The 22596-nt window shown below is 40.8% G+C and overlaps 1 protein-coding gene across 1 annotated transcript; it reads left to right on the top strand.

Annotated features, from left to right (window-relative positions):
• Nucleotides 1–42: 42 nt before the first annotated feature.
• LOC109576614 (zinc finger protein 665-like) lies at nucleotides 43–19666 on the top strand. Its single transcript, XM_019985288.2, has 6 exons — nucleotides 43–2810; nucleotides 4543–4691; nucleotides 7491–8361; nucleotides 16264–16581; nucleotides 16870–16999; nucleotides 18811–19666. The coding sequence occupies exons 3-6, from the start codon at nucleotides 7549–7551 to the stop codon at nucleotides 19569–19571; spliced, it is 2022 nt and encodes a 673-aa protein (XP_019840847.2). The 5' UTR covers nucleotides 43–2810; nucleotides 4543–4691; nucleotides 7491–7548; the 3' UTR covers nucleotides 19572–19666.
• The last annotated feature ends 2930 nt before the right edge of the window (nucleotides 19667–22596 follow it).

Genomic DNA, 22596 nt, shown 5'->3' with positions numbered 1-22596 from the left:
TTCCATTATACATCAATAACTGCATTGAAGATGGAAGACAAAAAAATTTAATGTTAGGGTATGTGTGAAAAGTTGAAATGTGAAACTTTTCATTTGTTCAGATTTGTTTGTTGGTTAAGAAGGAAAATAGGAAACTCTAAAGATTACTGCTTATCATTGCAAAAGTGCTTGAAAATAGGCTTTTTGTGTCTCAGGTAGACCATTGGTTCCTAACTGGAGAAATTTAACAATGTCTGGAGACAGTTTTGGTTGTACTATCAAGGGATGGCTGGGATACCACTGGCATCTAATGGATAGAGGCTAGAGATGTTGCTAAACGTTCTGTGTGCACAAGACAGCCCCCACAAAAGAAAACATACCCAAGTTCTATATGTTTCATAGTGCCCGAGAAACCCTGGTCTAGGTATATTTAAGGTATATAGCAAAAGGGAGAGAAAATACTAGATTTTTTTTACAATTAGAAAAATCAGCTATGCCAAGCTTTATGAGAATCTGTTTATATATTTTATAATCTGTAATATTATGAAAGCCTTAATGTTTGGAGTTCACAGCAACATACATGTATGTTTTAAGGTTGCTCTCAGCATCAGATCTGCCTTCCAAAGTGGAAGGTGTTGTAGGAGTACAAGTCTAGTTTTAGCCTTCTGTATCTTGTTTTTTCCCATAAAATGAAAGATAAAACACTGGGGTCTATCTCTTTAGCAGGGAGCCTACAAATCAAAGATTTAGCTTTGGGGACAACACGTGACCATAAACCACCCCTTGGGCAGCCACTAGACAGGAATGACTGCTAACTCCTAAGGAAACCCCAAGCAGACCCACATAAAGTTTTTAACATACTCTTAATCCTGCTTAAGAAGACACATGTAGGGGGAAATATGGCTAGTCAGAAATACAATTAAGAAATTAAGTAGTGTAAAAGACAACTTTTTAAAAACTAGTCTCTTTTTGCAACTCAATGGTACTTTTGATAGATGTTAAAAGGATCAATCCCAGAGTTAGAAAAATAAGTATGTAATACATCAAAGAAATAATTGTGCTCTGATGTGTTTAATTAGTCTGTAGAATGCTAGGTTTGGAAGTGACTTGAAATCATTTTCCAGTCCATTATTCTGTAAGGGAAGGTCCTAAAGAGGTCATGTGGCTTGCACCAGGTGATCCATTAAGTTAATGGTACAGGTGGAAACAGAATCCAGGCTTCCGGAGGCTTTGCTTCTTTGACCAGTTATGACCCTTGTTTTATGTTCTTGATTCATACAGTGCCATAGAATGTATTCATACTTAGTGCCGCCTCTTGTAGTGTTTTTAATCAGCTTGTATGTCCAAACCAGTACACTGGTGTCCTGAGTTCTTTAATGAACGCCTGAGTAGTCCAAGGGATTTTGCATTATTGCAGCCCATTTTTGAAGGTCTTGCTCTCTCAGGTCGGCCCGTAATCTTGGAGAAAGCACATAGGATGTGCAGCATTGGCATTCAGAACACTAACGATGAAAACCGGAGCTCCTGCCGTCCAGTGTGTCGGTTTTAGGAATCCTGTAACACTGGAGATGTCCTTTCCCAGCTGAAGTCTTTAAATTCCAATATTCAAGGCTGGTTCTACCCTGGGTAAAATCAGGAAGTAAAAAATCACCTTTGTGACGGGTGAGGCAGGGATTGCGAATCTTGGTAAAACTCGGTTTAGGTGCTCTCACAAAAATAAGCAGGAACGAAACCTGCAGCCAGGCCCCGAACCCACGACTGGCAGTCAGGATGCAAGTGAGGCCCCGCCCCGGAAGTGCTGAGAGACTTCCGCCCACGAGGAATTCTCGGAGCTGGTTGCTTCTCTGGCTGCAGTAGGGTCCTTTGCTCTTGGACTGTTGTGTGGTGGGCACTGCTCAGGTGCAATCCCTTGGATTCCCTCTCCCTGGGCGGGCCGGGGTGGATCGTGGGCGTGAACCTCGAGAGGCGGGACGGTGAGCAATAACCCCAGATGCAAACTCCCGGGGAAGGGTTTTTCTTAACGATTTACTGCTGCTGGAGTACACATTTGGAACTACTCTTGGGATTAAACTCCAATCTTTCCTGAGGTCTTCAGAGTTTTATTGAATCACATTAACAACGTGTACACCTGGTACATTTGGAATCAATGACCACGAAATCCCTCAGCTTGCCATCCCAAACAAAAGGGAGAAACAGCAAATGTTTGGAAATAAGTACTAGGAGATCTGAATTTAGAAGGTTTCCTCGTCCACAACTGCATTCTGTGTCCATATTTCCCTTAGAATGCAGAATACATCTTTATTTCAGCTTGGCGTTCCCCTTTAGCAGTAATTTTTCCGTCCACACCTGGAAAAAAAGGGCAGACCCGCCTTCCATCAAGGGCGGTGCTGTTCTCTCCTGACACACCTCTCCATCTGCTCTCCCAGTAGTGCTCCCAAGGAGATTCCTGTGGAGCAGGGCCGCGCATGCTAATCCCAGTCTGTGATCAGATAGCCCTTTGCAAGTTAGCCCCTTATTTGACATGGCTTTTTACCCCCCTTCCATCACCCACAGTAATTAACAGCGTAACAGCTATGGCAGTCTGCTTTCTCTTTGAGTAAATTAATGTTTCTTTTACAGAAGTATTGCAGAAAAGGGAGGCCCTCGCGAGGAATCTTACTGAATTGCAGACTGTCCAGTTACAAGAAAGCTGCCTGTCTGAATTTTTAGAAGAGCTGCTTTTGTTGGTTCCAAGGATTCTGTTACTAGAAAACTCTGCTCTGAGCTGGCTCCTGCAGCTCCTTTGACAATGACTGAGCCCAGTTCCTGACTCTTCTGCTGAGTAATACCAGGTCTGGGAATGGGAGCCACATTGTGGGAAGCGGGTGGTGGGAGAGGGTTGGGAAGGTGGCTAATTTGGAGGACCTCAAGAGGGAGTTGGATAAACCTAGAAGATAGAGCAGCAAAGGAGAGGTATTTATTGTTATCTTAAAACTTTTAGCCTGTTAGTGATTCTTACTTTTCCCTACGTTTTAGGCATGCAAGTCTAAAGTTGGACTGTCTATGCTTCCATTTCCTCATCTGTAAATGAGGATGATAAAAGCACCTGCCTTTTACATTGCATGAACATTATGTAGTACATAAGAAGTGCTATCTAGATATTTGTTGTACTTATTTCTTCCTCTCCTTACTTTCCTGGAACTTGCCCTACTCTGCTGATTTATTTGCTTATACAGTGATTCTCTCATAATTTCACGTGTTTTTTTCTAGGTCCCATATCTTGCACACAGTAAAGAAGTGCTCTATCAGTAAACGTCAACTCTGGCAACAGAAGGAGAACCACTGTCCAGATCCTAGCCAGGAATATACCATTGAAATATTAATTATAGGGGCCCTTCTTCCTATAGTAATCTCCCTACTGGAGAATCGTTAAGTGTTAAACTTTGACATTCTGCAGTTTTCTGAAGATCTGGATGTAACATCTCCCTTACATCTATCTTGCTCACCAGTGCCACACTGTTTAATTACTGAGGCTTTGTAATACATGTTTAAAATTCTTTAGAGCAACTGCTGATAGGGCCCACATAGGGTCTCATTATTAAGGTGGCTCATTATGTTGACCTCACAAACAAAGAATAAAATCACAGTGATCCTTGAGACTGACCAAATTGCCCAAACAACATACTGATTTCTCACTGGCGCCTACCTTCTCAAAGCTATGAGACCACCAGATTCCAGACCTCCGGCTATGACCACAGGACTCAACTACAGGCTAAAAATTAACCATCCCTTCAGAGAATTTTTCATTGGCAGGGTATAAGAGAGACCCTGTCAGAAAGGGAGGACACTGGTTCTCTTTAAGGGCCAGTCACTCTGTCATTTTCCTCTAATAAATTTCCCTCTTCTTGCCTGACTTCCCAGCTTACTCTCTTTTTCTCTGCACTTGCCTTACAACTGCCCCTTCATTGCCCTTCTTCAGCTTTTCCATGCAGAGTCTTGCTTGTTTCGTTTTCTATATTAACTTTAAAATCTACTTATTAAAAAGTTCATATTTTATTGGAATAGTGTTAAATTTACAAACCAATGTAAGAATTACTTTCTGAGACCTAAGCCTTGAAGATCCATTCACTGGTTGCCCTGGGTGGCAAGTGAAAAGAGTAGACTAAACAGATCTAGGTTCAAATTTCATCTCTGCTCTCTTATTAGTTGCCCAACCTCAGAAAATTTATCTGTTTCTCAGATTTCTTATACATGAGAGGATGACTGTAATGTCTGCCCTGCAAGTTTGTGTCTGTGTGTGCGCAGTAGCTCAGGTTTGTCCCACTCTTTGCGAGCCCATGGATTGTGGCCCACCAGGCTCCTCTGTCCATCGTATTCTCCAGGCAAGAATATAGGAGCAGGTTGCCCTCTCCTCCTCCAGAGGACCTTACCCACCCAGGGATTGAACCCAGTCTCTTGCGTCTCTTACATTGGCAGGCAGTTCTTTACCACTGTGCTACCCAGGATTAAAAGAGCTAAAAAGCCTAAAATGCTTTTTTTTTTTTTGTATATAAATAGAATCGTTTCCTCTCTTGCTCCTTTCAGAGATTCCTCTCACGAACCACTGAGAGGGAAGCCTCCAGGATCCTAGAGCGGACGACTTGATGTCTGGGGCGGGGTTCTGCGGAAGTCGACCTCTGGAGGCCACTGCAGGCATCAAAGGCCCCTTGGTTCGTCAAACCACGGTTTTCCGGGTGAGATTTCTTCGACTTTCTCCTGGGTGTGGAGTAAGCTCTTGGGCGAAGGGCCCCCTAGGTGGGTGGTTACTAAGCTCTCCACCTGGTTGCCTCAGACCTGCCCCTCACTCTGCCGCCCCTCCTCTCTCTGCCTCTTCTTCGCACACACCTCCCTTTTTTACTCCCTTTTCCTTTCCCTCGTCCTTTTTTTCTGTCCTTTCCCTCCTCCCTGTCCTCTGGGTCGTTGCCATACTGGCACTGGAAATTCCCCTACAGTGTCTCGGAGTCCCGGAGGACTGACAGTCGCTGGAGTGCCCCTTCTCGCTTTTCTGGCAAAGCCCTATTTTGGGGTGCGAGGAAGGGGAGTCGGAGAATGGAGACCTTTTCTCTTGACCCTGTGTCCCCAGCTCTGCTTTGTTGTGATAACTTCAGTAGCTCACCGACACTCGACAGTTTTATTTGGATGTTCTTGAAATATTTTCATTTGCCTCAAAGAAAAAAAACTCAGTTTAGCTGAACATTCATGAAAGCTCCTTTCTTTTGATATCTACATTGCGTTTCCCCTCCGCCTCCAGCCGTTTTCTTCTGTTTAAAAGATGAGAGCAAATGTCCCTCTTTTTTCTTGATACCTTTTCTTTGACATTAAAAATGTTAAAGTAACTGATAACAACATCAGAGAGGTACTTTATACATATTATAGCCTTAAGATAATTCAGAAAAGTATTGTATATATTGTCCTTTATAGTTGCTTAAGTCAATGTCAGCAATTTGGGGCTCAGAGGAAAAAAGCGCACTGAAGCAGCCACAGGAAAGGCTAATTCAGGTGTGAGCAAGCTACAGACCAAAGGGGCTTTGGGTAGGACTAGGAGTTCTCCATGTTTTGCTAAGGACAAAGCAGCTTGCACCATATGCTCCATGGTAACCACATTTCTGGACTTTGGGCAAGGGTTCATTTGTTTGTGAACTATGCACCAAGTGAGCCTTTTTCAGTATTGCCAAAGAGCTACTTACTGTTCAGAGAAACTTGATAAAACAGCATCACTTAGAAATAAATGGCACAGTTCCTAAGCCATGTGGAATGTAGTGTCCATGTGACAATAAACTTGTGACTGGTTTGTAGGTCTTGAATCTGAATTAAGGAAGTTAGAGGCTTAAAATATACATGTTTGTGTAAAGAAACATTAGAAAGATGCAGGAAACTAATAAAATTGGCTACCTGTGGAGGTGGCAAACTGAGGGGGAATCAAGGTGGAAACAAGTTTTCTCTGTACTTTTTAGATCATTTTAACTTTTGAATTGTATATTACCTGTTCAAAAACATAGACAAATTTTTTAATAAAACTTTTGGAGTAGATTCTGAGATCTGGTCATTTTAGATTTACAGAAAAATTGTGAAAGTAGTACAGAGAGTTCTTATATCCCCCCACATTTAGTTTCCCTATAGTTAACATCTTACCTTATGTAATATATTTAACACAACTCTTGAGTTACTATTGCATATTACTATTATTAAAGGCCATACTTTATTCACACTTCCTTAGTTTTTACCTAATGTCCTTTCTCTATTCTAGGATCCCATCCAGCATACCATGTTACATTTAATTGTCATGTCTCCATATGTTCCTCTTGGCTGTGACACTTTCTCACACTTCCCTTGGTTCTGATGACCTTGACATTTTTGAGGCATACTTGTCAGGTTTTTTGTAGGATGCTACTCAATTGAAATTTGACTGATGTTTTTGTCATTACTATACTGAGGTTACAGATTTGGGGGAGGAAGACCACAGAGGTGAAATGCCATTCTTATCAAGGGTTCACACTGTCAACTTATGACATTGACACATAAAACAACTTGTAAAATGGAAAAAGGCAGAGGGTGATAATTTGTGGAATTTGAGTTTGAAGCAAAAGTTTTATTAAGTTTGGAGATAGAATTGATAAAGTATTGTCAGGGTATAAGAGAGTGGGAACAATACAACAAGTTATCCACACATTGGTCTAAATTACAAAGATGGAATGGACCCTTCTTTGGAGAGATGGAGGATCTATTCTGTCACAATTCCAGAGGAAACAAAACATCCCTGTTGCTAAAATACTCTCTGCCGTAGCCTCATCAGCTGCAGCAGTAATAGTGGTAGCAGTAGACAGAGCTTATTTAATCTCCATATCTCTCTTCTAACACAAATAGTGTGGACTTGTGAGTGGTAAAACAATGATGATGTTATTGTTGTTTTCCCAAATTAATTCAATATCAGTTGAATTTCTAATTTTTTGCCTTCTCTATTCCTGTGCTCCTTCATCTGTTCTACTATCTGCAAATCTCTTCAACTCCTATCTTGTTTCCCAATTTAATTAAATGTGACAAAAAGTCTTTTTAAGTAGAAACTACGTTATTTTATATACTCACTTACAGCCCAGATTTCGTGTTTGAGTTGCCCTTTTAAAGTATATATTTAAATAGTATATTAGTCAGGTGTTCATTCCAGGAGTTTAGTGGTAGTACCAAATAATTAAACATTTGATTTGACTACATTTGATCAGTGTGTCCTAGGTTTGTGGAACATGTGTGAGAGTCCTAGTTAAGTCTTTATCACATCATATTGCTTTTTTAAGTTGCTCAGACATATCTGACTCTTCCAAACCCGTGAACTGTAGCCAACCGGGCTCCTCTGTCCATGGAATTCTCCAGGCAAGAATACTGGAGTGGGTAGCCATTCCCTTCTCCAGGGCATCTTCCCACCCAGGAATCAAACCCAAGTCATATTGCTTTAGCTGCAGGGAATAAATCGCATTTGAAAGGTGTGTTTATTGTTTCAGGAATCAAGGTCAAAGGTATGAACAAGGTGTTAATTCTGAAGGGAAGATTTTTGTAAGGATGGATCCACACCAGAAGGTCCCCAGCACATATAATGGGTATACTTTACAGATTCCTGAGAATGAAAAAGCTTCTTATAACTGGTATGAGGACCAGTTAGAAAGTCATGAGGCGAGGTCTGCAGAAGAAAGACGGTATACATGCAGTGAATGTGGAAAGAAGTTTGCTCAGAGCTCAGGCCTTGTTCGACATCAGAGAATCCACACTGGAGAGAAACCCTATGAGTGTGATCACTGTGGAAAAGCCTTCAGTGTACGCTCAACTCTCACTGTGCATGAAAGAATCCACACTGGTGAGAAACCCTATGCTTGTAATGAGTGTAGGAAAGCTTTCAGTGTGAGGGCACACCTGATTATACATCAGAGAATCCACAATGGAGAGAAACCCTATGAATGTAATGAATGTGGCAAAGCATTTAGTGTGAGCTCAGACCTCATCAAACATCAGAGAATCCACTCTGGTGAGAAACCTTATGAGTGTGATGAGTGTGGGAAGGGCTTCAGTGTGAGTTCAGCCCTTATCAAACATCAGAGAATCCACACAGGAGAGAAGCCATATGAGTGTAAGGAGTGTGGGAAGGCCTTCTATGTGAACTCAGCCCTTATTAATCATCAGAGGATTCATTCTGGAGAAAAGCCCTATAAATGTGGAGAATGCAGAAAAGCATTCAGCCAAATCTCAACGCTTATTCATCACCAGAGAATCCATACTGGAGAGAAACCATACGAGTGTGATGAGTGTGGGAAAGCGTTCCGTGGGAGCTCTAATCTTACTAAACACCAGAAAATACACGCTAAAGGAAAGTGTGATCAATGACTTACATGGTGAAGACATTACAAAGGCCTTTTTTTTTTTTTCAAGTCAGAAGTTGTCACCACAAGAAGGGTATGACAAAAGTTAATGCTTTAGTTGACACTTCAATTTCTTGGAATATCAGAGAAATGAGAAGTCAGTGAAAAATGATTTCACCATTATAATGATCGACTGAGTCTCTATAATCATACCCACTTCTGAGAATGCAGCTTTACAAATCATAAGGTAAATAATGTAGTTTGTTGTGTTTTACTAAGTGCAACCTCAGTATTTCCAACATAATTTTTACTTTTTTTATGTGCAAACATTTTGTTGTTATTGTTGGTACCAGTTTATAGATGAAACATTAAATTTTGAAATTGGAAGTGATGTTGGTTGGTGGAGACTAACATGTCCTCTTTGAATCTGGAAATATTGGAGTCTTTTTTGGTGCTGTCTTGGCAGTGAGACAATCCCCACACCTGTCCTGATTTCACATGACCCTTGCCTGCCGCTATTCCATGGATGAGAATAAAAAGCACTGCAGGAGCCAGCACTTTTTTCTTGTTGGGCCTCTTGCTAATGCTATTGCAGTAAGTAATTAAAGGCTTGACTGTGTTTCGTTTTTGCTTGTGTTATAATGCAACACATTCTCACTGCTCTAGGATCCAGGCCAAAAGAATATTTCTGCCTTGAATATGCTATACTTTTTGGCAAAAGAAAAACAGGTAGGACCACATGATGACTTTAAAAACATCTACTCAGGAGGAGCATATGTCATTCCCCTTAGGTTTTGTTAGGCAAAGCAAGTCAGCTAACCAAGCTTTTTTCCCCCATCCATATGGTTGAAAAAAAGTAAAGCTTATATAGAGGACAGGGAATACCTAAGGAAAGTAATATAATCTATCGTTGAAATAGTGTATCCACCATATTGGCCAATGTTTATGCAATGTTTTCTGTGCCCAGGCTTTCTCTGAGTGCCTTATATGTGTATTTTTCTCAATAAAAACATGATGATATGACATACATACTACTATATAGTAAGTCCCCTACATATGAACCTTCACGTTGCGAACTTTCAAAGATTCGAACATGCATGCACATGTCCAGTTGATAGCTTACAGTGAATGGTGTTGGATTCATGATCTCTGAAGAAGAAAATTTAGCTTCAGGATCAGGGACCAGGGTTGACCACTCAGGGCTTTTGTGTGGCAGAAGTTTTATTACAGAGAAAAAGGACAGAGACAGCTTCTGACATAGACATTAGAAGCAGGCAGAGAGTGCCCCCTCACTAGTCTTAGCAAGAGAGCTATATACTTTTTCAATTGTTATTACAGTAAATCAAAAGAATGTCTCCAAGATTGTAAAGGTCATTCCCACAACTTACATTTTAAGATGACAGGATTAGAACTAACAATAGAAAGGTCTTACTAGACCCACTCCCACAATTTACATTTTAAGATTACAGGATTAGTCAGAAGGTTCTCAAGAAGGAGAAACATGACTCCTCAAGAACTCCAGACCTCTTTCTCTTCCTCCCTCTCCCCCTCCCCTTCCTCCTCCTCCTCCTCTGGGAGCCTGGACTCCTTATCAACCTACCTAAGCATTGACTTTCTCCCAGTCATGTAAGTTAGTTCACCTGTCTGATGTACATTGTCATGTATGTGCATCCTCTACAAGTGGTTATGCTTTTGTGTACTTTACAGTACTGTATAGAGTACAGTAATATAGTATCTTTATTTCAAGCCCAAAATGTCCAGAAGCAAGCATAAAAGCAACAGTGATGTAACTGTTGCTGTACTGTACTTTTCAAGATACTTTACTATAATATTAAAATGTTCTATTTTTTGTGTTTGTTTTTATGTATTATTTGTGTGGAAGGTATTATAAACCTATTACACTACAGTATTATATAGCCGACTGTTAGTCGGATACCTAGGCTAACTTTGTTGGACTTAAGAACAAACTGGACTTAGAAACATGCTCTTAGAATGGAACTCATTTGTATGTAGGGGACTTAACTATACTCCCATTTTACAGCTAAAGAAATTGAGAAACAGAGACATTAAGTAATTTGTCCAAGGTCATGCAGCTAGAAATGGTAGAGCAGGGAACTGAAACCAGAAGTTTAACTTGACAATCTTTTCTCTTAACCGCTGTGCTACAACCTGAATCTGAAAGATGTTTACATACTACAGTGGGCCTTAAAAGGTTGGGAACATCCCCTGGAGAAGCAAATGGCAACCCACTCCAGTATTCTTTCCTGGAGAATACCATGGACAGCAGAGCCTGGCAGGCTGCAGTCCATGGGGTTGCTAGGAGTCAGACACGACTGAGCGACTTCACTTTCACGTTTCACTTTCATGCATTGGAGAAGGAAATGGCAACCCACTCCAGTGTTCTTGCCTGGAGAATCCCAGGGACGGGGGAGCCTGGTGGGCTGCCGTCCATGGGGTCGCACAGAGTCGGACACAACTGAAGTGACTTAGCAGCAGCAGCAGTCTCAACCTGTCTCTATCTCTAAGTAACTTTTAGAGGTAATCCATTTAGGATTACTTAGGCTAATCCACCTGGCTGGGTCTCAGTTTTACATCCTTAAAAATAAGGAGAGAGGCCAGGTATTCTCTGATATCCCCTACAGCTTTGAGATTTTTATAATCTCTCCAAATAGATTGTAAAATGCTTTGTTATGTGATGACTTCTTTTTTAATCTACTACTTTATGTATTGTTACGTTCACAAGAGCTCTTGAATAAATGAGTCTCTGCACCAGTTCCTCCTTTCTGCTTTACATTAGTGATAATACTAATAATGAGTAGTTTGCATTTATCTAATCTGTTGCAGGTACTTTTTCAGGCTCCTTAGGTTAAATTATTTCATTTAAAAGTTTAGATGCTATATTTAAAAGCAAAGCTGAAAAAAAGAAAATTGCTCTAAACATCCATTTTGAGATCTTAGAGCACAGTAAAATAAACCCAAGAAACAGAAGAAAATACTGAAAAGCTGCAATTAAAGGAATAGCAAGTGTATTTTCTTACTTAGAACTTAAGCACAGAAAGAGTTTTGTTTTTTGTAACTTCTCTCTGTAGGCTACTCTCATATATGTTACATTTGACACTTTTTCTGCTCTGGGAAAAGGTGCTAATATCATGATCAACCTGTTCTTTCAGATGGTAACTCCTGGCCTTAAACAAGGAGTCTGTTTCAAAGCAGAATTTTCCAGAAGTCTAACACAGAAGGAGATGTTCAGAAGATCAAATGGGAGCATCATCAGGGGCTCCACATTGGACAAGTTCATAAGCTTCTGAATAATTTACCCAAGTGAGGGAAGAGCCCGTTTGTGGACACACAATTTACTTTGCCTCAAACCAGGGAGAACAGTACTCAGATAAAAAGGCCTAAGAACACCTGGGAGAATTTACTCTGAATTTCAGTCCCTTGTGGCTCAGGTGGTAAAGAATCTGCCCACAATGTGGGAAATGGGTTCAATCCCTGGGTTGGGACAGTCCCCTGGAGAAGGGAAAGGCTACTGACTCCAGTATTGTGGCCTGGAGAATTCCACAGACTGTATAGTCAGAGTCAGACATGACTGAGTGACTTTAGCTTCACTCAGTCTTGTCAATGCTCCGGGTGTGGGAAATTCTCCGTTCAGCTTGTGTAGAGTTTCCAACTTCAACTGTAATAAAAGTAGCAGCCACTCATTGTAAAGGGAGTGGAAATCAGTCATTCAAAAATACCCCCTCCCTAATAAAATGAACCCTGGCACCCCAGCAGCCCTGACCAAGCACCAGCATGTCCAAAGTTAAAGAAAGCCTTATAGATCCTCAACTTGGAATGACCTTTGTGTAATCCAAGTCTCATTAAACAACAGAGAAGCCATCCTGAGAAGAGTTTGATGAGAATAAAGAATGTGGCAAAATTTTCAGACACTGGAATGATATTGTCAGACAAGAGAAACTTTAGGGATATCTTCAGTGTCAGAAGCCTTCTGTATGAGCTTGCTGCTGCTGCTGCTGCTAAATCATTTCAGTCGTGTCCGACTCTGTGTGACCCCATAGACAGCAGCCCACCAGGCTCCTCTGTCCATGGGATTCTCCAGGCAAGATCAATGGAGTGGGTTGCCATTTCCTCCTCCAATGCATGAAAGTGAAAAGCGAAAGGGAAGTCGCTCAGTCGTGTCCGACTCTTAGCGACTCCATGGACTGCAGCCTACCAGGCTCCTCCGTCCATGGGATTTTCCAGGCAAGAGTACTGGAGTGGGGTGTCATTGCCTTCTCCGTATATGAGCTTATACCTCATTAAACGTAAGCAAATTCATTTTGGACAGGAGCCTTATTTGTGTCATGAGTGTGGCAAAGCCTTTAAGTTCTGTGATAGCCTTGCTAAACATCAGAGAATCCACAGTGAAGAGAAAACTTAGCGGTGTTCAAGAGTATATGGATTCATTGTGTTTTAAGTCTGGTCACTCACCAAAGAACCCACAGTGGAGAACACCATTATGAATATAGTGAGTGGGGGAATGCCTTCATTTGGAAGCCAGAATTTATTACCAGAAAACCCATCAATATTAAAATGTGAGAAGACCTTCACTTAAAAACTTTATCTTATACACTGGAAAATCCATACTGGAACAAAACCCTATGTATATCTTATATACATTATTTTGTATGGATATGTATATAACTGAATCACTGTGCTGTATACCTGAAACTAAATATGGCTTTGTAAATCAACTATAATAAAATAGATTTAAAAAAAAAAACAAAAACCTGGAGGACTTAACTTGTGGTCAATGGTTAGGATTCCACCCTTCCAACACAGTGGGCATGGGTTTGATCCCTGGCCCAGTAACTAAGACCCCACATGCCATGCAGTGCAGCCAAAAAGAAAAGAAAAGATACTGGCATCTGAAATATATAAAGAACTCCTAAAACTGAACAATAAGAAAATAATTCAGTTGTTTAAATGGGCAAAAGATCTGAACAGACACTTTACCAGAGAAGATACACAAATGGCAAATAATCATGAATAGATGCTCCAAATCATATGTCATTAGGAAATTGCAAGTTAGGATACCACCACACACCTATTAGAATAGCTAAAGTGCTGCTGCTGCTGCTAAGTCACTTCAGTCATGTCCAACTCTGTGCGACCCCATAGACGGCAGCCCACCAGGCTCCCCTGTCCCTGGGATTCTCCAGGCAAGAACACTGGAGTGGGTTGCCATTTCCTTCTCCAATGCATGAAAAGTGAAAGTGAAGTTGCTCAGTCTGTGTGACTCTTTGTGACCCCATGGACTGCAGCCTACCAGGCTCCTCCATCCATGGGATTTTCCAGGCAAGGGTACTGGAGTGGGGTGCCATGGCCTTCTCCGAGCTGAAGTGCTAAACAGTGACAACTCCAAATGCTGATGAGGATGTGGAGCAACGAATTCTCATACATTCCTGGTGGGAATCCAAAATGGTAGTCACTTCAGCAAACAGTTCAGCAGTGTCTTACAAAAGTAAACATACTCTTTTACTCAGCAGTTTTCACTCCTTGGATTTTATCCCAATGAACTGAAAACATGTCCACAAAATAACCTGCACAAGGGTGTTCTTAGAAGCTTTATTCATGATTGTTAAAACGTGGAAGCAAGCAAGGTTTCCTTTAGTAGTTTCGTGAATTAACAAACTGGTACATCCAGATAATAGAATATTCAGCAGTAAAAAGAAATAAACTATCATGCCATGAAAATCCATGGTGAGAGACTTCCTTCCCTGGTAGTTCAGTGGTAAAGACTCCCTGTTCCCAGTGCAAGGATCCTGAGTTTGATCCCTGGTCAGGGAACTAAAATCCCACATATTGCATGGTGTGGCCAGAAAGAAGAAAACTCACGGGAAAAGGTTATATACATTTTGCTAAGTGAAGGGACCAGTCTGAAAAGGCTACAAACTTTTTCCAACTATTAATACATGACATTGTAGAATAGGCAAAAGTATGGTGACAGTAGGAAGATCAGGGGCTGTTGGGGTTGGGGAGTGTGGGAAAGATCAATGTGTGGAGCATAGGGAAATTTTAGGACAATTAAACTGTTGAGTATGATACTTGTAACAGTTGATGCATGTTGTATATTTTCCAAAACCCATAGAATGGACTACACAGTTGATATTAAACTTAATATTAACTATGGACTTCAGTTAATAATACTTGATCAATATTGGCTCACTAACTGTAACAAAGATACCTCACTAATGCAAGATGTTAATAATAGGGTTTGTATGTAGCCAGGAAAGGGGTTTGGAGGGGACATACGGGAAGCTTTTTCTATAAACCTAAAAGTACTCTTTAAAAACTATAACGTTTTTTAAAGCTATTTTTCAGCAAAAAGACATAACTGGGAATAAAAAGGGAAGTGGGAGCCAGTATCTGGTGTTCATATAACAGCTCATACCCAGAATGTAAAAAGAACTTTTCACTCATCAATAATAAAGACACTACAAAAAGGGCTGGTAGCTAACCCGCAGCAACTTTGTGGGTGATTTAACCTTTATGCATCGGCTCGGATTTCTTCAGGAGGCAGTGGGAGAGAGAAGGGAGTAAAAATTCAAACTGCCAGAGTCAAGTGCTGCCCCCACCTTGGCCGAACCAGGAGAAGGTAGCAAAACCCGCGATCAAGAAGATCATAGAGAGGACCACGCCTCCGTATTCCTAGGCGGGCATCGGAAGCGGCCTCGTGGTTCTGGGCGCCTTTTGCTCTGCGGTTCTGGTTCCTGGTTGGTCCGGCGAGATGGTGATTACAGTTTTCTCTTAACTACTTGCCAGGGCTAGTCTCTGGGGAGCGCCAGCCATCCCCTGAGCTGCGGGTGAGCGGTCGTACTTCTCCCCAGCCAAGCTGAAGAATTTCCAATCTCTGTTGTCCCGAGGGGCACAAGTGGGACAGGGAGGGCTCTTTGCAGCGTGGGTGTCCTGTTCTCCCCCCAACAAGTGTACACGGTGCTTGGTAATGAGCTTCAGTGACGATTTGTCTCTATCGTTAGATTCGGATTTGTAGCTGTTTTTTTTTTTGTTGTTGTTGTTGTTTTTAACTTTATAGTGTAGCACAAACGACTCAGATTTTGCTTGCTAATTCTCATTATTTCATACACTATGGATGCTGGGGGTGTCTCATCCGACGGTGAGGTGCTTATTGCTTTACTCCCTGAACGAAGAATATAACCAGTTTATGGAACTTGTGTTTTACTCATCTGTGTAAGTAACTTGATTCCTCTAAAGATGATAAAGGTTTTACCGGAAAAATAACTTTGACTCTGCTCATGTGCTTTGACTCTACAGGAGTGTCCCAAAATCCATCCCTTCCTGCTGAAGCAGTTCTAGGAAGGGATGGTAGGTTATGAATATTCATGGAAGAAAGCCTTAGCAAATGGCCTATGGTGATCCCACAGCCTCTGGCTCATGTGCTTTTCTTCCTGTAATGTAGTTTTTATAAACTAAAAAGTCTTTAAATTCTAAGAATGTGGCCTTATTTCCCATAATAGAAGTTCTGATACTAATATTTATGTCGCTTTTTGTATATCAGCAGCAAAGTGCACTTTCTCAATAATTATCTGTTTTTGTGGGTCTCAGGAATATTGTCTTACAATAGTTCACTACTCAGGAGTATCACCTTGGCAGTGAGTCTGCATTACTAATAACATAGGTTCTTGACTGCTTTGGTTATTTTGCTGTTTTAATAGTGGGTTCTTCTCCCACAGGAGTTATGTGATTCTAAGGTTCTTCCTGATTCCTGGGATGTAAGCCAAGTGAATCCTATCCTGAGCCGTTGCAGTCTAAGATGTCTACCAAGTTGAGAGAAGATCCAGTCTTGACTCCTGTGGTGCACACTCCAGAGGAACCAGAGGGTCTGAGAATAGTGAAGGTAGAGGAAGAGGAGAACCATACTTAGGAGCAGAAGCCTGGACGTCTAGGGAATGTGCACACTTATGAGGAGCTTCTCTGTCAGCGCTTCAGACAATTCTGCTATCAAGAGGCCCCTGGACCTCGAGAGGCACTGAGATGGCTCCAGGAACTCTGCCAAAAGTGGCTGCAGCCTGAGAGGCACAGCAAGGAGCAGATCCTGGAGCGGCTGGTGTTGGAGCAGCTCCTGAGCATCCTGCCAGAGGTGGTTCAGGCCAGGGTATGGGAGTATCATCCAAGGAGTAGAGAGGAAGTGGTGACTGTGCTGGAAAATCTGGAGACAGAACTTGAAGGCAAAGAACAACAGGTGGGAAAAGGGTAATCCATTGTTCATTTGTGAGCTCACCAGGGGTCTACCAGCAAAGACAGGGGCCATGAGTAAGCAAGAGGAGAGGGACTTATGACCATTATTTTCTGGGCTGAAGCATTATCTTTCTGTTTACCCTTTAAAACTCTGCTGACTAAGACACTGGTTTCTTTATTCTACTTTCTATACTTGTATGAAATTGTATTTTTAATCAAACTCTGAGGTTTAGTTAGCTATTGCCATCTTTCTGGTCCTTTCGTAAAACCAGATCTATTGGTATGTCCTTAGGTCCAAGCCAGTGCACATTGCAAACAAGAAGCGCTCTGGAAGGAAGTGAGACCTGCAAGCCTTACAAATCAGTCACTGATCGTCCAGCTAAAGTGTGATCCTTGGGAGCACTTTCTTCTGCAAGAGAATGGTAATCTTTACACCATGAATCTTTGTGATCTTTTAGAAGCACTGAGCATAGCATCTGCTAAAAGAAGTATTTCTGGTGGGGGAAAAAAAAAAAGTGTTATCTAGAAATAGCAGAATAAATTTAACACCAAAAGGTTATTTACAAAGTGAGCATATCTAGAGTTGATTTCACTTTGAATTGGGCTATGTGGTATTTTTTAACTGCGCTGTTATAGTGGTTTACAATTCTGTGAATCCAAATCATTATGGAACTGTTTAAGAAATACTGATGCCCAGATCTACCATAGATTTACCACAATGGGCCCTAGTATTATATATTTTAATTAGCTATTATAGAACAATAATGGTAGTTTATATTTTAAAAAGTCAAGTACTGTAGAAAGATATAAAATGAAAATAAAAGTTCCATTCCTAAGAATTAACAACTGTGGGCCTTTCATATACAATCCAGCCAATCCAGAGCCCAGTCCCCTAATTATCTCCTTTATCAAGCTTTCACACACCAATCTTATCAGTAGAGTTATTTTATTCTTTTTAATGTTTAGTTTTCTGTTGCATACATGTATTGTAATTAATTGTCTCCTACTGATGTACATTTAGACTTTTTCCAGTATTTTTGTTATTTTAAACAATGATCAGTGGATGTCTTTATGTAAAAATCTTTTGGCCATTGTGTGAAAATATTGAAGGAAAAATATTTCTATAAATGCAGTAAGAAATTAACAGTCATTAGATTAAAATAGGCTATTTATTACATAGGCAACAAGGTTATAGTGATTACACAAGGTGATGGAGAAGGAATTGTGATTTGGGCTTTCTACTTTTATGCCTTTTATACTGTTGAAATTTTTACCTTGAGTATCTATTCTTTTTGTAATAAAAATAAAGAGCACAGTCTTTAGATTCAGATTAACTCCAGGCCAGGCTAGTCATGTGATCACGGACCAGTTATTTAATTTCTGTGTTTCAGTTTCTGTTTCTATTACCTAGCTTATTGTGTTGCTGTGAGCATCACCACAAACTGACTGATCACTTGGTGTTTTAGCTATCTATTTCCATGGAACAAACCACTCCAGAACTTAGTGGCTAAAAGGAACAACCATTATGTTATCTCTTACAATTCTGTGGATTGATTGGGATTAAGAGGGTGGTTCTGCTGCTGTATGTGATATCAAATGAAGCTGTAGGTATTGAGGACTTGCCTGGACTGTGATGCTCGAGATACTTCACTCACATCTCATAGCTGATCAGGAGATGGCTAGAAAACTGGGCTTAGCAAGATTATGAGATGGATGGGCCTCAGGCTATCTCATTCTCTCAGTCTCCATGTATCTCTTTAGTGAGTAACTAGACTTCTTAACATGGTAACTCAGGGATCTCAAAAGCATCTTTTAGAATCTTAGTCCTTGAACTGATATATCATCACTTTCACCATATTCTGTTGGATAAAGCAAGTCACAGGCCAGCGTAGATCTTATGTGGGAAGGGGTTGGACTACACAAGGGATGAATACAAGAGGGTATGTTCATTAGGGACCCTTTGAAGACTCTTGGGAAATTTACATTTCATTCCTGCCATTCTGAGTTTTTAGATCTGGACTGAGGCCCAAAAGCCTTTTATTTATTTATTTTTATTCTCTAAGACTCATAAGTACAGTAACTGTCAAACCCTTAGGATGATAGTTCTTGATTATTTAGCATAATCCTTGATGTTAATAAGCATTTAGTAATGTTATCAATTATTATTACTAACCTTACTTTCAAACCCTTATGTGGGATATGCAACTCTTAAATAATCGACTTGCTCTTTCAGCTGATAAGGCCAGGAATACAACTGGTGAATTTGCCCCAAAGCAGATTTCTGCAGAAAGGAATTCACTGGATTCTTTCCAGGATCCAAAGTGTGGAGAAACTTTTCAATATAGGGGTAAATCAGAACACCAAAAGGTCAACCCCACAAGAGTAAAACGACACAAGTGTAAGGAATGTGGCAAGGCCTTTTCTCAGAGCTCAGGGCTTGTTCAACACTGGAGAATTCACACTGGAGAGAAACCTTATAAATGCAATCAATGTGGAAAAGCCATCAGTTATAAATCAGCCCTTCTTTCACATGAGGAAATTCATAATAAAATAAAATGCTATCAGTGTAATGAATGTGGGAAAGCCTTTAGTCAAAACACAAGCCTGGTTCTTCATCAGAGGATCCATACTGGAAAGAGACCTTATGGGTGTAAAGAGTGCGGAAAATGCTTTAGTCAAAGTTCACATCTTATTGGACATCTGAGGATCCACACTGGAGAGAAACCCTTCAAATGTAATGAGTGTGAGAGGGCCTTCACTCAGAGGTCAGGACTCATGGAACATCAGAGAAGTCACAATGGAGAAAAACCCTACATGTGTAAGGAATGTGGGAAAACTTTCCGAGGGAGCACCAGTCTTACTCAACACCTGAGGATCCACACTGGGGAGAAGCCCTACCAGTGTGAGGAGCATGGCCGAGCCTTCATTCAGAGGTCAAACCTTGTTTGTCATCAGAGGATCCAAAGAGGGCAGAAGTCTGTGTCTATATCCTAAGTGTAAGAAAGCCTTCAATCAGGCCTTACTGAACACTTTAGAAAGCTATGCTGAATACAGACCTAATCATTTTGTAATAAATTGAAGAAATTGGGGATGTGGTGTCTTCATTATCATTGTTATTCTAGGTAGTCAAACTAGAAGACATTTTGGTATTATCCATCAGATTGAAAGAAGCTGGTAGCTTGTCACTGGAGCAGACCACATTTTGGGGTGAGTCTTTTATGGATGCTGCTATTTCTTTCTCCCATTCTTTTGATCCTTCTCCTTTGTGGTCCTTCAGCACTTTTGTTCCTTGAAGTCACTGTCATCACATACCCTGAATATCCTGATGACACAGTGGCTCTCATATTTTGAACGGAGGACCACTGAGACTGTTAAGTGTGTATACAGTGCAAAGGAGAACTTTAGCAGGATGAGTGAGGAGACTGACATTGTTTTTAAAGTTACCTAAATTAGGGGTAAGCTAGGTACTTATTTAACTAGGTAAGTTAAGTTTAAAAGCAACTACTCAATGACATAGCTTGCTGTTTTGTTTGCCTCCTCTTCACCCTATTGGTGAGAGAGGAAGTCCCACCCTAAGATTCTGGGGATGGCCAAACACATGACACCTGACTCTGGACAGACGGGATTGACAAGAGTTTATTAGTCATGTGTACTCACAGCCTAGGGGAGGAGGGCCACTTGGGAGCAGAATAAACAAACAGGAGCTTTGCAATACAGGCTTCATAGTAATAAGATGAGGTGATGCCTGGTTTCCTTGGGAGGATGTGGTTGGCTTGTTTAAATAATTTCATTGTGGGGGTGGGCAAGGTGGTGAAACCCAGTAGGTTGAGAACCAAGTAGAGTGTAGCTAGTCCAGCTGATGAGGAACTAGCCAAGTGGGGTCACTTCCTGCTGGGTGGGAGGCATATACAGCAAGAGTGGAGGAATTGATGGTTAGGCTTTTGGTCCCTCTGATGCTCAAAGAGGGCTAGGTGGCTCAGTGGGAAAGAATCCACCTGACAATACAGGAAATGCAGGTTTGATCTTTGTGTTGAAAGATCTCCTGGAGGAGGAAATGGCAACCCACTCCAGTATACTTGCCTGGAAAATCCCATGGACAGAGGAGCCTGGTGGGCTACAGTCCGTAGGTCACAAAGATTTGGACACGACTGAGTACACATGCATGAGGCTCAAAGATGTCAAGGCAGCATATGAAGTTTTAGGCCTTGCTGCTCCCTTTGTCAACTTAGAAAAAAGGCATAGTGTTTAGGAAAGAGTTAAAATGTATATCTGTGCCCTCAAATTCCACTCTTTATTGGTATGTCCTCTTTTTTCTCCCTTTCTTTCTGAATCCCAGTGATACCCACTCCTCCAGTTACCTCTAGCAAAAAATCTCAGAAATACCTTTGACCATCCAGCATGACAGTTGGACTTGATTCCATGTTGGTAGTAGGATTGAAGAGACATCAGGTAGCAGAGTATCTTTACTGCTTTTCCTACATCTTTCTGATTTATGCTAAAAACCAGTAGTTATCTCAAGCTCAGCTCCATCACTGTCCTTCACACATAATCATCTGGATGTTTATGTCCTCACTATGCTTTGGTTTAACTTTGCAACCTTTGGAACAGGCAGTCTAAAAAACATTCGTATTGTCTTCTTTGAATGAAATATACTTTCCACTGTTGTGAGGACTTGAGAAACTGGAAAGTTTATAAGGTAGAAAGTGTATAAATGTGAGATATTTACTATATTCATATTTTTATGAGGATGGTATAAGTAAATAGCCACCCAAGAAAAACTCTGGAGGTGCTAGTTGTTCATTCTTACTACCATCATACCACTTCTATTTTATTCTGCCTTGTTTCGCGGCTCAAGTAGGAAATACCTGAGAGCTATGAAATTTTTCATAAGCTGAAATGGCATAAAGCAGAGGGAGTTACCTTAGGACACATCTTGCTAACAAATGGACAGAATCAAGGTAAGGCACAGACACAGTTCAAAGCTATAGTGGCTTAATGCTGAGATGCTGAGTATAGTTCCCAGAGAAGGAGCCAGTGACATCACTCTTGCTGCTTGAGGTGCATGATGCCTTTCTACAAGGATGGGCAGCAACGCAAATGCTCAACATTGTTTTCACTTTTCACTTTTTTTTGGTAAAATCCTCTTCAGTTTTATTTAGCAAAAGCAGATACTAATGTAGGTCTTTATTTGTAAAGGCAAAGTGGCATAATGCAGATTTTCAAAAGGCAGGGGATACTTGTATTTCTTGATTTAGTTTAAATACAAATACTAAAAACGTACTTTAAATATCAATAATTTGACCTTTGTGGCCTTCCTAACCTTAGAGTTAGGGACATTTTTACAAAAGATGTGTTATATTTATACTGTGTTTAAAGAATGGTTATTGTCTACAAATGTGTCATGCATTTTAAGCGTATATACAAGAAAAAATAATTATAATACAAAACAAAAAGGACAGATAAAGACAAATCAAAAACAATTCTGCCTGGGAGAATTAGGAAAGTATATAAAGGTGGACATTTGTTGGACATTAAGGATTAGTAGGATTTTGGTATTTTAGTCAATATTCTCAGAAAAAATATATATATATATATTGACTCAGACAAAATATATATATATATATATATATATATTTTTTAAGAATTGACTCAGACAATTGTTCAGTTCAGTTCAGTTGCTCAGGTGTGTCTGACTCTTTGCGACCCCATGAACCGCAGCATGCCATGCCTCCCTGTCCATCACCAACTCCCAGAGTCTATCCAAACCCATGTCCATTGAGTCGGTGATGCCAGCCAACCATCTCATCCTCTGTCATCCCCTTCTCTTCCTGCCCTCAATCTTTCCCAGCATCAGGGTCTTTTCAAATGAGTCAGCTCTTCCCATTAGATGGCCAAAATATTGGAGTTTCAGCTTCAACATCAGTCTTTCCGATGGACACCCAGGACTGATCTCCTTTAGGATGGACTGGTTGGATCTTCTTGCAGTCCAAGGGACTCTCAAGGGATTCTCCAATACCAC

The sequence above is a fragment of the Bos indicus genome, chromosome 23 (genome assembly GCF_029378745.1).
Source record: "Bos indicus isolate NIAB-ARS_2022 breed Sahiwal x Tharparkar chromosome 23, NIAB-ARS_B.indTharparkar_mat_pri_1.0, whole genome shotgun sequence".
Lineage (NCBI taxonomy): Eukaryota > Metazoa > Chordata > Mammalia > Artiodactyla > Bovidae > Bos > Bos indicus.
This window is presented reverse-complemented; position numbering and strand designations above follow the sequence as displayed.

Excerpts from the sequence above, each read along its gene's own strand:
- LOC109576614 (XM_019985288.2), top strand. The coding sequence starts at position 7,549 with ATGGATCCACACCAGAAGGTCCCCAGCACATATAATGGGTATACTTTA. Across the intron at positions 8,362-16,263 it reads CTAAAGGAAAGTGTGATCAA|GAGCAGAAGCCTGGACGTCT; the intron begins TGACTTACATGG and ends AACCATACTTAG. Across the intron at positions 17,000-18,810 it reads CTTTCTTCTGCAAGAGAATG|CTGATAAGGCCAGGAATACA; the intron begins GTAATCTTTACA and ends TTGCTCTTTCAG.